At 36.3% G+C, this 13,895-nt stretch overlaps 1 protein-coding gene across 3 annotated transcripts in view; it reads right to left on the bottom strand.

The window, feature by feature from the left end:
* Window positions 1-571: 571 nt before the first annotated feature.
* The window catches only part of ARL14EP (ADP ribosylation factor like GTPase 14 effector protein), a 14,319-nt gene continuing 995 nt past the window's right edge, over window positions 572-13,895 (bottom strand). For 2 of the 3 annotated variants that reach the window (XM_032283674.1, XM_032283675.1), the window contains exons 2-4: window positions 6,350-6,840; window positions 4,435-4,562; window positions 572-817 (exon numbers count right to left, since the gene is read on the bottom strand). In XM_032283674.1, the coding sequence (XP_032139565.1) occupies window positions 589-817; window positions 4,435-4,562; window positions 6,350-6,775 (783 nt within the window). In that variant the 5' untranslated portion in view covers window positions 6,776-6,840 and the 3' untranslated portion in view covers window positions 572-588. Of the gene's footprint in view, window positions 818-4,434; window positions 4,563-6,349; window positions 6,841-8,207; window positions 8,472-13,895 lie in introns of those variants that run through there. The other variant, XM_032283676.1, reaches the window with a different exon arrangement.

A 13,895-nucleotide genomic window follows, 5' to 3' on the forward strand; every position in this document is an offset into this window, starting at 1 on the left:
CCCTTCTATAAAATGTCAAGTGGATGACAAAAAGACAGCGTAACTACGTGCTCTGCTGTGAGTGAACTGAGTAACAGATGCACAGGGACCAACCACTGGAAGAATTTCAAAGTAACATGACTGGTCACTGATCATGAAGCATATCTGTTATTTACATAGTGATTTGTAGACTGAAGAACTAGCAGAAAAGTTTGTACCTTATGTAATTATTCATAGTTATACTGTGCTAACTAAAATTTTAACTTAGATTTAAACATCACCAGTTTCCTTTCCTTCCTGGTAAGGAAACTGGTGTTGTTTAAATCTAGGTCATTGAAATTTGTGCCCATGGGAACCATGCAAAGTGAGAACTGCCTACACCCTACTTGTTTATACTGATCCAGACAGGCTTAACACTGACTACTGAGAAATAGCCTATCTAAATTTATATCAAATAGTGAATCTTAAAGCACCCAAGATGAAAAATTACTGCACATTGAGGTGGTTTCAAAATCTCTGTCGTTTGACAATCAAGGTTAACATGTATCTTAGAGTAACAGAATTTTAGAAATAAAGACCTTCAAAGGTCCCATAGTTTGATATCACAGGTTATCCAGCATGTTTATTATGAATTATTTCTCCTCCTTCAATTTCAATTTGCTCATACAGCCACTTGCGGTCACAGCGGCATTCAGCTCCACATTTGGTAGAACCACAGGCAGGACACGCATAGAAACATCCTAAGCAATCTTCATCGAGGCAGTCACAGAGGTCCATCCCACTAAAAATGAGGAGCCCCTGGCTATCATAGACCTTACTCTTCGCTGGTATCACCTGTCTGTAAATAAAACACAATGAATTATATCTCATAAATATGTTATTTTTTATTTAATTGAAAATACAGTACAAAAAAAATTAAAGTAGATAAAATATTTTGAGATGAAGCCCTGCCAAAATGATCTATCATTTATCAGGTTCAAGGCTTATTCTATCATCAGCGGTAAATGAACTCCATGTGAGAAGAGAAGACGTAACTCCAGAGTGTTGAGACAAATCCAAAAAGTCTGATGTGCCTCCTCAAGTCCATTTAAAAGTCACCTCAGCAAAGGAATGAACAAGAGCTTTGTCCAAAAAATAAGTATAATTTTCCCTTTACTTTAAACAAATGAAAAAGAATGATGGGTTAATAGTGGTTCATTTTATTGGCCACCAATCTCTTCACTGTTTTATTAACATAGTTTTATTTGTATTACAGTATGCTGCCCCTGTAGATTTTTACACTGCAATTAATGTTTCTTGTTCTTTAATGGACTCTAGTAAATTTGGCTTAAAAATATTTAAATGGCTCTATGGTAAACTTTAACAGATAGAATAAACGGCATATACAGAAATGTTGACTGAACTTAAAAATAATTCTGAATGATTATGCTAACATTTGTTTTAAAGAGTCATTTATAAACAATTTAATTCTCCATTCATTCTGCTCACTACACAGAGCTGCATTTCTATTTCAGACATGTAAAAACTAAAAACCTTGCATTCTCATAAAATGTAATTACCTTTTAGCTGGCACCCATAGAACAGAGATATATGAATTACAGGCACACTTCAGAGGTATTGTGGGTTTGGTTCCAGACCACCACCAATAAAGTGAGTCACATTTTTTTTTGGCTTTTCCAGTGCATACAAAAGTTAAACTTACACTATAGAGTAGTCTATTAAGTACGTAACAGCCTTATGTCTAAAAAAGAAAAAGTATGTACTTTAATTTAAAAATACTCTATTGCTAAAAAATGCTAACAGTCATCTGAGCCTTCAATGAGTAGTAGTTATTTTTGCTGGTGGAGGATCTTGCCCCAATGAGGAGAGCTGACTGATCAGGGTGGTAGTTGCTGAAGGCTGGGGTAGTTGCGGCAATTTCTTAAAATAAGACTACAGTAAGGTTTGCTTTATCAGTGGACTCTTCTTTTACAAAAGGTCTTTCTGTAGCATCTGATGGTGTCTGACAGCATTTTACCTACAGTAAAACATTCAAAATTGGAGTCATCCTCTTAAATTCTGCTTCTGCTTTATCTACTAAGTTGATGTAATCTAAATCCTTTGTCATTTCATTAATGTGAACAGCATCCTTACCAGTAGATTCCACCTCAAGAATTCACTTTCTTTGCTCATCTAAGAAGAAACTCCTCATCCATTCAAGTTTTATCACAAGATTGCAATAACTTAGTCACATCTCCAGGCTCCACTTCTAATTCTCGTTCTCTTGCTATTTCCACCACAATTACTTCCTCCACTGCAATCTTAAACCCCCTCAAAGTCATCCACAAAGATTGGAATCAACTTCTTCCAAAATCTTGGATGGTGAATCCTTTCCACAAGGTGTTCAATTTACTTTGCCCAAATCTATGGGAAGAATTACTGTCTATGGCAGCTCTGGCCTCACAAAACATATTTCTTAAATAACAAGACTTAAAAGTCAAAGTCCTTCTTGATCATAAGCTGCAGAATGAATGTCACGTTACCAGGCATGAAACATTTATCTCCTGGGACATCTCCATCAGAGCTCTTGAGAGATCAGGACATTTTCAATGAGCAGCAATATTTTAAAAGGAATCCTTTTTTCTAGTCAGGAGGTCTCTCAAGTGGGCTTAAAATATTCAGTGAACCATGCTGTAAACAGATATGCTGCCATCCAGATTTTGCTGTTCCATTTATACAGCACAGGTAGAGTACACTTAGCATCATTAGGATTCTAGGTAATTTCTGAAGAGGTAAATAATTGGCTTCGACTTAAAGTCACCAGCTGCATTAGTTCCTACCAAGAGAGTAGGCCTGTCCTTCAAGGACTTGAAGCCAGTTGTAGACTTTCACTGTCTAGCTATGAAAGACAGCATCTTCTTCCATTAGAAGGCTGTTTGCTGGTCTGTAATCCCAGCACTTTGAGAGGACGATGCAAGCAGATCATGAAGTCAGGAGATGGAGACCATCCTGGCTAACTGATGAAACTCTGTCTCTACTAAAAAGACAAAAAGTTAGCCGGGTATGGTGGCACACGCCTGTAGTCCCAGCCACTCAGGAGGCTAAGGCAGAACAATCACTTGAACCCAGGAGGTGGAGGTTGCAGTGAGCTGAGATCGTGCCATCACTGCACTCCAGCCTGGGCAACAGAGCAAGACTGTCCAAAAAAAAAAAAAAAAAAAAAAAAAAAAAGGCAGCTGTTTGTCTACACTGAACATCTGTTGGGTAGTGTAGCCAGCCACCTTCATCAATTACCTTAGCTAGACCTTCTTGATAACTTGCTGCTTCACCTTGCATTTTTACGTTATGGAGATGGCTTCTTTCCTTGCCCTCCTCATAAACGAACCTCTGCTAGTTCCAAACTTTTCTTCTGAAGCTCCTTCACTTCTTTCAGCATTCAGAGAACTAAACAGGATTAGAACCTTGCTTTGGATTAGGCTTTCGCTTAAAAGGGAATGTGTTATAGCTGGTTTGATCATCTATCCAGACCATTTAAGTATTAGCAATAAAGCTGTCTTGCTTTCTTATCATTTGTGTTCACTGGAATTGTACTTTTAATTTCCTTCCTGAACGTTTTCTTTGCATTCACAACTAACTGTTTAGTGCAAGAGGCTCTGCTTTTGGCCTGTCTCAGCTTTTGACATGCCTTCCTCCCAAGCTTAATCATTTCTAGCTTATTTTAAAAAATGAGACACTTGACTCTTCATTTCACTTGAACACTTAGAAGCCATTGCAGGGTTATTAGTTGGACTAATTTCAATATATTTGTTTCTCAGGAAATAGGGACACCAGAGAAGAGGGAGAGAGTCTAGGGGAACAGCCAGTAGGTGGAGCAGTAACAACACACACAGCATTTATCAACTAAGTTCACCACCTTACATCGGTGTGGTTCCTAGCGACTCAAAACTATAATAGTAATGCCAAAGATCATCATAACAGATATAGTAATGAAACAGCTGGAAACATTTCAAGAATTATCAAAATGTGACAGAGATAGAGAGTACATGCTGTTAGAAAAATGACACCAGTAGACTTGCTTACCAGAGTTGCCATAAACTTTCAATTTGTGGAAGGAAAAAAAAAAAAAAAGCACCTTGTAGAGAGCAATAAAGTAAAGCACCTGTAAAATGAGGTATGCCCATATATAATAACAACGCTTTTCAAATAAGTGAATTATCTTAATTGTAATTATTGTAACTCTCATGCCAAAATTACTTTCTTCAGTAATTACTTGCTACCTTCTTAGAAACAAAGTTTTGGAGTTGACAGGGATACCTTAATTTTATATGAATAAAAACAAAGGCCTTCATAGATTTTTACTAATTCCATATTATCCAATTTAAAATATAAACTCAGAAAATTCAAGATTTAAGAGAAAAATAGGGTAACAATACAGATATGAAGCAGCAAGTTAACATGTCTTCAGTAACAGCCTACCTGTCTGAACCAGCGGTTGCATTTTTTGTAAGCCTTCTTTTTTCTCTTTTACCAGTTTCTGGAGCAAATTCAGTTTGCCTTCCTGGATTTGTAAATTGTAATGACCTCAAAGCTTTCGCAGTTCTTCCCTGAAGAAAGGTAAACAAATTATCAACTCAAGTCTGGACATCAGACAATAGATTAATGTTTCATTTAATGTTAAAACAGATGATTCCCTAACCTGGAAGACAGTCTGGAACACACAAACAAGAAAACAAGGGCAAGAAAATTTACATGGCCCTAGACCACATTCAAAGCTTACTGGTTAATGTATTAGCAACATTTCCATTATTTGATTTTAGTCTCTGGTGTATTAGGAGCAGAGGAGGAAGATATTGTGAAAACTGCAATGGCTGCTGCCAACACAGGAGAGAAGGCACGAAACAGGCTGTATATCCCAGTGGCACATAACAGATTTCCTAAGAATCTTGGGTCCTTATTATTGTATTTTATATATTTCTTTTTTTTTTTGTTTTTTTTTGAGACGGAGTTTCGCTCTTGTTACCCAGGCTGGAGTGCAATGGCGTGATCTTGGCTCACCGCAACCTCCGCCTCCCGGGTTCAGGCAATTCACCTGCCTCAGCCTCCTGAGTAGCTGGGATTACATGCATGCGCCACCATGCCCAGCTAATTTTTTGTATTTTTAGTAGAGACGGGGTTTCACCATGTTGACCAGGATGGTCTCGATCTCTTGACCTCGTGATCCACCTGCCTCGGCCTCCCAAAGTGCTGGGATTACAGGTGTGAGCCACCGCGCCCGGCCTTATTTTATATATTTCTAAGAGCAGAGAATATGATTTCAAGTTCTAGAATAATATTATAATCTTTTTAAAAAGCTTTGGCAAAAGGAAATTTTGGCGTTTAAGGGTTTATGTTTGTTATTTGGGGAAGAAAGAGCCTCAGTTGATACATTCTATAAGAACATTGGATAGATAAGGTGAAAACATCTACAGTGACACTATCAGCAAGTATCTAGTATGAACTGCAGATAAATTGGGCCCTAAAGATGTGCCACTGAAAAGAGAACAACAGGAAAACAGTATAATTTCAAATTTCAACTATCTTTTAACCTGGTTTAATAAAAAGGAGAAAATTGAGAAAAGTATTCCAGCAGTAAGAATTATGAAATCATTACAGGTAAAAATTCTGAGAAGTGCTTCTTTGACATAGTTTTCCCACACAAAACATGGCTTTATGAAATCTTAAGTTGCTCGGATACAGTTAAATATGCATGTAGGCATGTAAATAAGGAATACAGGTAAAATATTTAATACTTTACGATGTAAAAATGTATTTTTTTTAACCACAGGGAGTCCTAAAATTAGCCTTGACCATACCAAGTAGGAATTCAGAGCTAGAAGCAAAGAAAACTCACAAGCATTTAAAAAACTCAATGGCATCGTGTCAAAGGAGAAAGAGTGAAATAAAAAACAATTACTGTTAAGTCACCTCTCCAATGTTCCTTTTAAAGGAGTGATTTTCAAGTCCTTCATAAAAAGGGGAATTCATCCTGCTACAAAGACCCTTGCTGGTTGCCATGTCCCATGTGGTTATACTTTGGTATCAGAAAAGAAACTAAATCTTGGCTTGGCCGGAATGCTCTCAAACCTACTCCTAAAGTCTTAGTACTAAAAGTTGTAGCTTAGAGTCTTAGGCATATTTTATTATTCCTTTCACAGGCCTACTTCCTTTATTCCCCAGTCTTGACCTTCAGTATATGTAAATCACATTTAGAAACATCATCCACTTTCCCCCTCCTTTTAATTCACTGTACACTAACAAATACAGTAATAATGTAAATATAGCTTCCTTACAGTTAAGCAAAATCATACATGGTAGAAATCACACAGTAGAAAAAAATAACTGCTATACATACATCTGACTCAGGTTTCCTTCTCTGGCGGTCTTCAGTATCAACATCCACACTTCCGTTGATTATCTGTGTGCATTTTGGACAAAGCTTCCAACCAGGTACAAGTTGTCTTCCGAATTTTGCACTCAGAAAAGTGGCATCATCTAAGTCAATTACATGCAAATTCTTTTTTGCTAGTTTTTTGTGTATGTTAAATGGGTCACAACATGACTTCTGTAAATCCTCAAATCTGTCAATGTAAATTTTCACATGATGAAAGCAAATTGTATTGTTCCCAGAAAGTGTCATTCCAGTTCTAAGTTGAAGTAAAAGCATATCATTTGATGACAATTCTTGCAAAGTCTTAAAACCTGTGTGACGAGTATAGTATGTTTTATGGCACTCATTTGTAGTACGAAGCTGGACTCCAACTGAACATGGATCCATCATTCTTGATTCTAGCAAATTTTCCCTGCTTTATTTTGTCTAGAGGTCTAGGTCATGGGCTGATCACCCTAGAGAAAAAGAGAATCAAATTTGTGCTGCAAGTTTATCTAAGAAACTGAAAAAACATTTGATAAAATTCAACACCCGTCTAAAAGAAAATAAGGGGAAAAAAAGGTATTTACCAAAGTCCTATTATAAACATTTAATAATCAAACAGAAGCATTCCCTGTAAAACCAGAACTTCATCAGATCACCTGCTATTACAGATATTTAGGACCCTATAAGAGTTTAAACAGGAGGAAATAAGAAATATTATCCAAAGATGATATCAACATCTACATGAGAAATATAAGAGGTTTAACAAACTATTCGAACTAGTAAGAAAATTCACCAGGGATGCTAGAAACCAAAAAACACCATATCTTACAAAATATGTGAATCTTACAAAAGACATACAACAAGACCTTCATGGAGAAAATTATCAAACTGAAAGACAAAAATCAATACCCTAAATAAATGCAGCTATGTATCATGGAGTGCTTCACTATAAAAAAATATGTCAATTCTCCAGGAATTCATCTATAAACTCAGTGCTATCCCAATCAAAGTTCCATCAGATTTTCTACTCCCACCCCCTTGGAATTTAGTAAGCTGGTCTAAATGAAAGAATAAAGTTCTAAGAAAGTCAAGATAATGTTGTAGTAAAATACAGTAAGATGCTGTACTATAAACCTATTCTAATTCAAACTGTGGTATTGGTATAGCATAAACAAACAGATCCATGAATAGATGAGGGCTAGGTATATGACACGTGGTACTATTTAATCAATGGGTATCACACATTAATGTAGAAGGGAATTTAACTAGTTAACTATATGGAAAAAGAATTAGATCTCTTCTGCACAAACAAAAATCAATTACAGGTAGATTAAAGAATTAAACATGAAAAGAAAAACTAAACATGTTTATGAGAAAATAAAGAATGTTTTGTGACATGGGAGTAGGGAAGAATTTCAAACAAGCAAGCAAGTACCAAAAAGAAAAAAAAGACAGATACATTTGATTATATGTACAATTTACACATTTCTGTATAACTAAAGGAGAAAACAATGACACTTGAAAGGCATTGTTAGGATTATTATTGCAAATATTCACGTAACTCCTCACTTCTAAAAATCAATTAGAAAATGACAGTCCACTGGAAAACTAGACAAATATAGCTAGGCAATACAAACTCTTTCCATCATAGTTCCTAGGAAAATGCAAATTAAATATTCTTAAACATTTGCTTGAAATCAATTTAAAAATCTGATATCTGGTTAAGGTGTGGCAAACTCTTACGTGCTCCTTATAATATCTTTGGTAGGAATGTAAATTGCTGCAACTGTTTTAGAATGTTTTTGGCAATTTCTTGTAACACTGAGGAAGCATGCACTTTGGGACTGAGCTCTTTTCAGTTTTGGGTGTCAGTTGGAGAAAAATATCTCCAATGTGAGCACAAGTTATAACTTTCAGCATTCACTGTGAAAGATGACAAATAACATAATTGCAAAGGATGTGAAATTATTACTTATACAACGGACTCCTACATGTTACAACAGTTAAAACGAATAAACTACATGAATTACATGAATAAATCTCAAAGACAATCTTAAGTGAAAAAAGTTGCAAAGGTTATATAGTATCATCATTAAAGGTAAAATTTTTAAAATAAGATAGTATATAAGATTTATAGGCGAAATGTGAATATATACTAAAATATACATGTGTGATACTTCTTAGGGGAAAAAGCATTTTTTTCCCCAAAAAAATCTACAGAAAATAAGGCTTGGTGACATGTACATAAGTGCCTCACTACTGTCCATAGTTGCTATTTGAAATTTTCCTAAATAATATTTTTCAAAGCAAACAAAATGAATTTGAATTCTCAAGAAAAGATGCAATCAATGCAAGTCATTAGGAAAAAAACTGCTATTGAGAAAAGATGTGAACCACTGAAATCTGAGTGGTACTACTGTGAAATCTAGGATTCAGCAATTTTACAAATGTTTTTAAGCTTGGAGCCAAATTAAAAAAAAAAAAAAAGAACTGGAGAGAAATCTTAAACACTTTTGGATATGGCTTCTTCAGAGAAAAACAATAATCAGCAAAATTATATAAAAAGTAAAGACCCTGGCCTCAGGTGACAAAAAATGGTGAATAAATGTCTGTCTGCGTTTTAGGTCAAAATACTATATTTAGAAAGTTAAAAAATAAAATACACTTTACAGTGTTAAAAAATGTTATGGAACATTTTAACTGAAAAAATGCTTTAAAGCTGATTAAAACAGTATATTTCTATTCATTTATTCTGTTTTAGCCAGATTTTTACCATGAACTAATATAGGCCCCAGTCAAATCAGATAAAATGGCTTCTATCACAGTATTAGAAAATTTTTTTCTAGCCAGGAGCTGTGGCTCCGCCTATAATCCAAGCACTTTGGGAGGCTGACGTGGGTGGGTCACTTGAAGGCAGGAGTTCTAGGCCAGACTGGCTAATACAGGGAAACCCCATCTCTACTAAAAATACAAAAATATTAGTCGGGTGTGCTAGTGCAGCTACATGGGAAGCTAAGGCGTAAGAATCTCTTGAACCCAGGAGGCGGAGGTTGTGGTGAGCCAAGATTGTATCACTGCACTCCAGCCTGGGCAACAAAGTGAGACTCCTGTCTCAAAAAAAAAAAAAAAAAAAATTTTTTTTTTTCTTCAAACAGATAATTAAGATAAATTAAGGAGGAAAAAAAGCAAACCAGAGGTAAAGTTACAAAACAACAAACTATGTGGGAATGTATCTTAGCAAATAAGGGATATAATCTGGCTCTGACTTTTCTTAATAGTCAATACAAGGGAAACTAGATCAACTATTCCTCAGCACTGTACAGAAAATGCTTAGTATCTTGTTAATGCCACAGATTCTTTACGTTTGTAGGTAACTGTCACCAATTTTTAGCCACAGATCTATAATGGAATTTTTTTTTTTTTATCATAAAGCTATTTCCTAGCATTCAAAACTTGGGCTACTTCAGCCATAATTGATAGGAAAAGCATCTTGGATTTAGGAATATAATTACTTTAGAAACCTTATCTGTCCATAGTAATAATACATTTTGACCCTTTAGGCTAATTTCATTTACCCTATTAATTTTAATTTTAGGTAAAAAATTATTTTCTTTAGTTATTAGGGAGTCTCTGTTCCATTAGTTTCCTTTAATCCTGACTAAATTACTACAAAATTCACAAGAATTCATCATGATTAATGGAAGCTAATGGAACAGACTCTGTAACTTGTGTCAGTGAAGTTGAATACCTATTTCTGAAATTCCTGGCCTCAAGTGATCCTCTCACTTCAGCCTTCTGAGCAGGTGGGTTCTGTGATTTGTTTACAGGAAGTTCAGGTTTTTCTTAGTAACAGGCAGGACATTGAGCTGGCACCAAAGAAAGATCTCTACTTACTAGATGTAGAAAATGGGGTCACCAGATTTGGCAAATAAAAAACGCAGGATGTCCTATTAAATTTGAATTTCAGACAATGAATTACATCTTTACAGGATCAGCTCATTTTAAAATTAAAATATCCTATCTGATAAAAGACATTGTCAACTGTGATAAAAACTAAATTTTACACAGATTAAAACACAGCAGCAAACTAATCCCACTCGCTTGAGTAAAAGTGCTCACACCTAAGTCAACGTAGTTCTACACTTAGTCTTCCATAGGTTAGATTTCTGATCTATGATTAGGCAGTTCATTCACATACTGTGAAAGAGTCCAAGTCCAGCCAGCTCAAGGCACACTAAATTTCAGACACTGATCATAAGTGGTCACTGTCTGCCTTCTAAAAATTACACCGTCTGGCTGTTGTTCCTCTGTTATATTCCTCAATGTCCTCATTTCTAGCTCTTTCTGTCTCCCTCCTATAAGCTAAAGTTCTGCTGTAGAGCTCTTTGGGTCTGTTTCCTAGCAACTGTTTTTGCTCATTTTGGTCTGTGTTCTGGCAATGTGGCCTACAATTTATATTTTATTTTCTTCAAATGACAGTCCAGCAATTTCATGTTGTTCCTTTTACCTACAGTACAGTGCTAAGTTCTTCCATAAGGATGATTTACCTGGCCCCTTCCTTAATTAACATAGCCGGAAATGCATTACTATTTACTATCCCTGAATCAGCACTGGCATCAGCTGAGACCTCAGTAGAAGTGCGGAACTCAGTATCAGCCCCAGACCCAAAGAATCAGGATCTGCATTTCAAAAAAGATCCCCAGGTGATTTGTAAGCACATTACAGTTTGTCAGGTACTGCTTCAGAGAATTCAATTTAAAAAATTTAAATTTGAAATGTTTTGATATCTTCTATATTTTACAGGCAATGAATTACTTCTGTATTTTATAGAAGATATCAAAAAAGAATAAGAAAAACACAGATATGTATCGGCTCTACAGGAAGTCTAACCTAGGGAAGATTATTGGGGGACAGGAGATTTAAACTTGATGCACTAAGGACAGAGAAAAACATGTGCTTCAATAGAAAACTGCACTGTTGAGAGCACAGCCTTTCAGGTTTTCACATTCTGATTATATGGAAGTCTGATTCTTTCAGCATCTTGGAGCAATTTTACAACTGTCAACTGTAGATAACCAATAGCAATGCAAAATACTTGTCTGTATTCTTGTAAATTCTATCTGGTGAAGGTTCGATGGACTTCCGTCTCACCGTGGAAATAGCCAATTTTGCCTTCACTTGCACATTTATTTCAATATTCCTGCTCTATAAGCATGTCTACCTTTTATTGTCAGTTAAACTGGTTATAGCATCTTCCCATTTCCTATGTTAATAATCTTTTAACACAAGAAAAGATTTATTTGCTCCAGTCAATCATTTTGGTCAGTATAAAACCTAGTATTCATCATGGGAGAAGAAAAAAAATCCAGCTTCTTATAACAAATCAATAACCAAAACCCCAATCTTCGAAATTCACCATGGTATAAATAAAATCCAGGTGTTCAATACTTTTCAATAACAAATAATAAAGATGCTTTTTGACAAGTTGAATTTGCTTGAGTCCTGTGCTGGTTCTTTATTAGTCATAATTTAAAAAATCCTCCCACGCTTGAGTTAGGTAAGACTCAAGGATCCCTCCTTGTTTACCTATGATCAGGCAAGAGAAAGACCCTCCAAATTCCCATTTTTTGCTTCAATTATGAATTTATGAATAATATGCTGAGCTGCTTGGCCCTACAGATCAAATGGAAGAAAACACTCGTTAATCGAACTTTAGTTTCTCTTCCTCCCCCAGGTCCCTGAAGTTTGGCCAACTCTCAGCCAGAGCCAGGGAATAAGTTTCTCAGATCTACTACGAGATCAAGCCACTCTTATATCCTACTTCCTCACACCAATTCTTTCTAGCAAGTTCACTCCTTGGAGACTCTTGCAGATCTTTTGGTTCCACCCATTGCAAAAGTGCCTTTTCTCCTCCTGCAATAACCCTTTTGAATAAAGTCTCTCCTAAGTCTGAGGATTTATTTGACATTGTATTTTAAAAATTCTGCATAGGAGAAGATTCAGACTTTCTCCTGCCTTAGGATTGACATCACTTTAGTGCTTAAATATAGGATGTTTTGTGATTCTAGGATTAACATTTAATATTTTTGTAGCACTACCAAAGAGTCAAAAGAGAATGAAATAAATGTAGAATAGATTGATTATATCTGTTCTACTACCTTAGGTAGCAAACAAAAGTATTTGTTCCTCATACAATTTGAATGCTGCCAGCTCAGGGAATTATCCAGCTTTACTTTATAACATCTGTAGTTTTAACGAGTTCTTAAGAATTATCTCCTGCTACCCATTACCAAACGGTAAGGAAGGTAGGTTAGGTAAATTGAGGAAGATGAGAAAACTCACACATGGCCATGATGCTTGCAAGACTTCCCAATAATGCAAGGTCTAGGACGTTATCACAGGGGTTTCCAGGTGTTAAAGCAGAACACCCTCATCACCACTAACAAAACAGCAGAACAGTCACTAACAAAACAAGAGCAGAGGGAATTTAGGATTAATCAGGGAACTCACTTTTTCTCCCTAAATTTGTAGGGAGATGTGGCAATACCTGTTCCAATATGTTAATTTCCCTTCACATAGTTTTTTAGTTTGTTACCAGTCTCCTCACTAGTGGGAAAAGTTACATTTAGAGGAAATTTAACCAAACAAAAAATTACTTCGTTTTTAGGTCAACTGATGTCTCTTTTATGAAAAACAAGAAAAAAAAAAGTTTTCATGAAATGTTTTATGAAAAAAAATTAAACGCTTTTTTTGGCATAGGGTCTTACGACTTATAAGGCATCTTCCCAGACGATCTCTTATTTAATAAAAATATAATTTATATCTACCCCTACCGTCCAAATTAGCATTAGCAATGGACACATACACCAGTCACACATCTTGCAACTGAACTTTTTGTGCCTGTCATCTTCAAATACTGACTACCTACATAACATGAGAATTGGCATTAATCACAGGGCCCAAAGGAGAAGAGGAGAGTCTCAATCCTCAAGATCTTGACCCAATAATAAAGGTAAAGACAATGTGGCTGGCGCGGTGGCTGATGCCTATAATCCCAGCACTTAGGAAGGCCAAAGAGGATGGATCACGAGGTCAAGAGATCCAGACCATCCTGGCCAACATGTGAAACCCCTTCTCTACTGAAAATACAAAATTAGCTGGGCGTGGTGGTGCGCACCTGTAGTCCCAGCTACTTGGGAGGCTGAGGCAGGAGAATCGCTTGAACGCAGAGGCTGAGGTTGCGACAAAGCGAGACTCCGTCCTCCAAAAAAAAAAAAAAAAAAAGGTAAAGACAATTTAAAACAAAAATATAGTCCAGGCCGGGCGCGGTGGCTCAAGCCTGTAATCCCAGCACTTTGGGAGGCCGAGGCGGGTGGATCACGAGGTCAAGAGATCGAGACCATCCTGGTCAACACGGTGAAACCCCGTCTCCACTAAAAATACAAAAAATTAGCTGGGCATGGTGGCGCGTGCCTGTAATCCCAGCTACTCAGGAGGCTGAGGCAGGAGAATTGCCTGAACCCAG

The sequence above is a fragment of the Sapajus apella genome, unplaced genomic scaffold (genome assembly GCF_009761245.1).
Source record: "Sapajus apella isolate SASKATOON/1434 unplaced genomic scaffold, GSC_monkey_1.0 scaffold14, whole genome shotgun sequence".
NCBI lineage: Eukaryota > Metazoa > Chordata > Mammalia > Primates > Cebidae > Sapajus > Sapajus apella.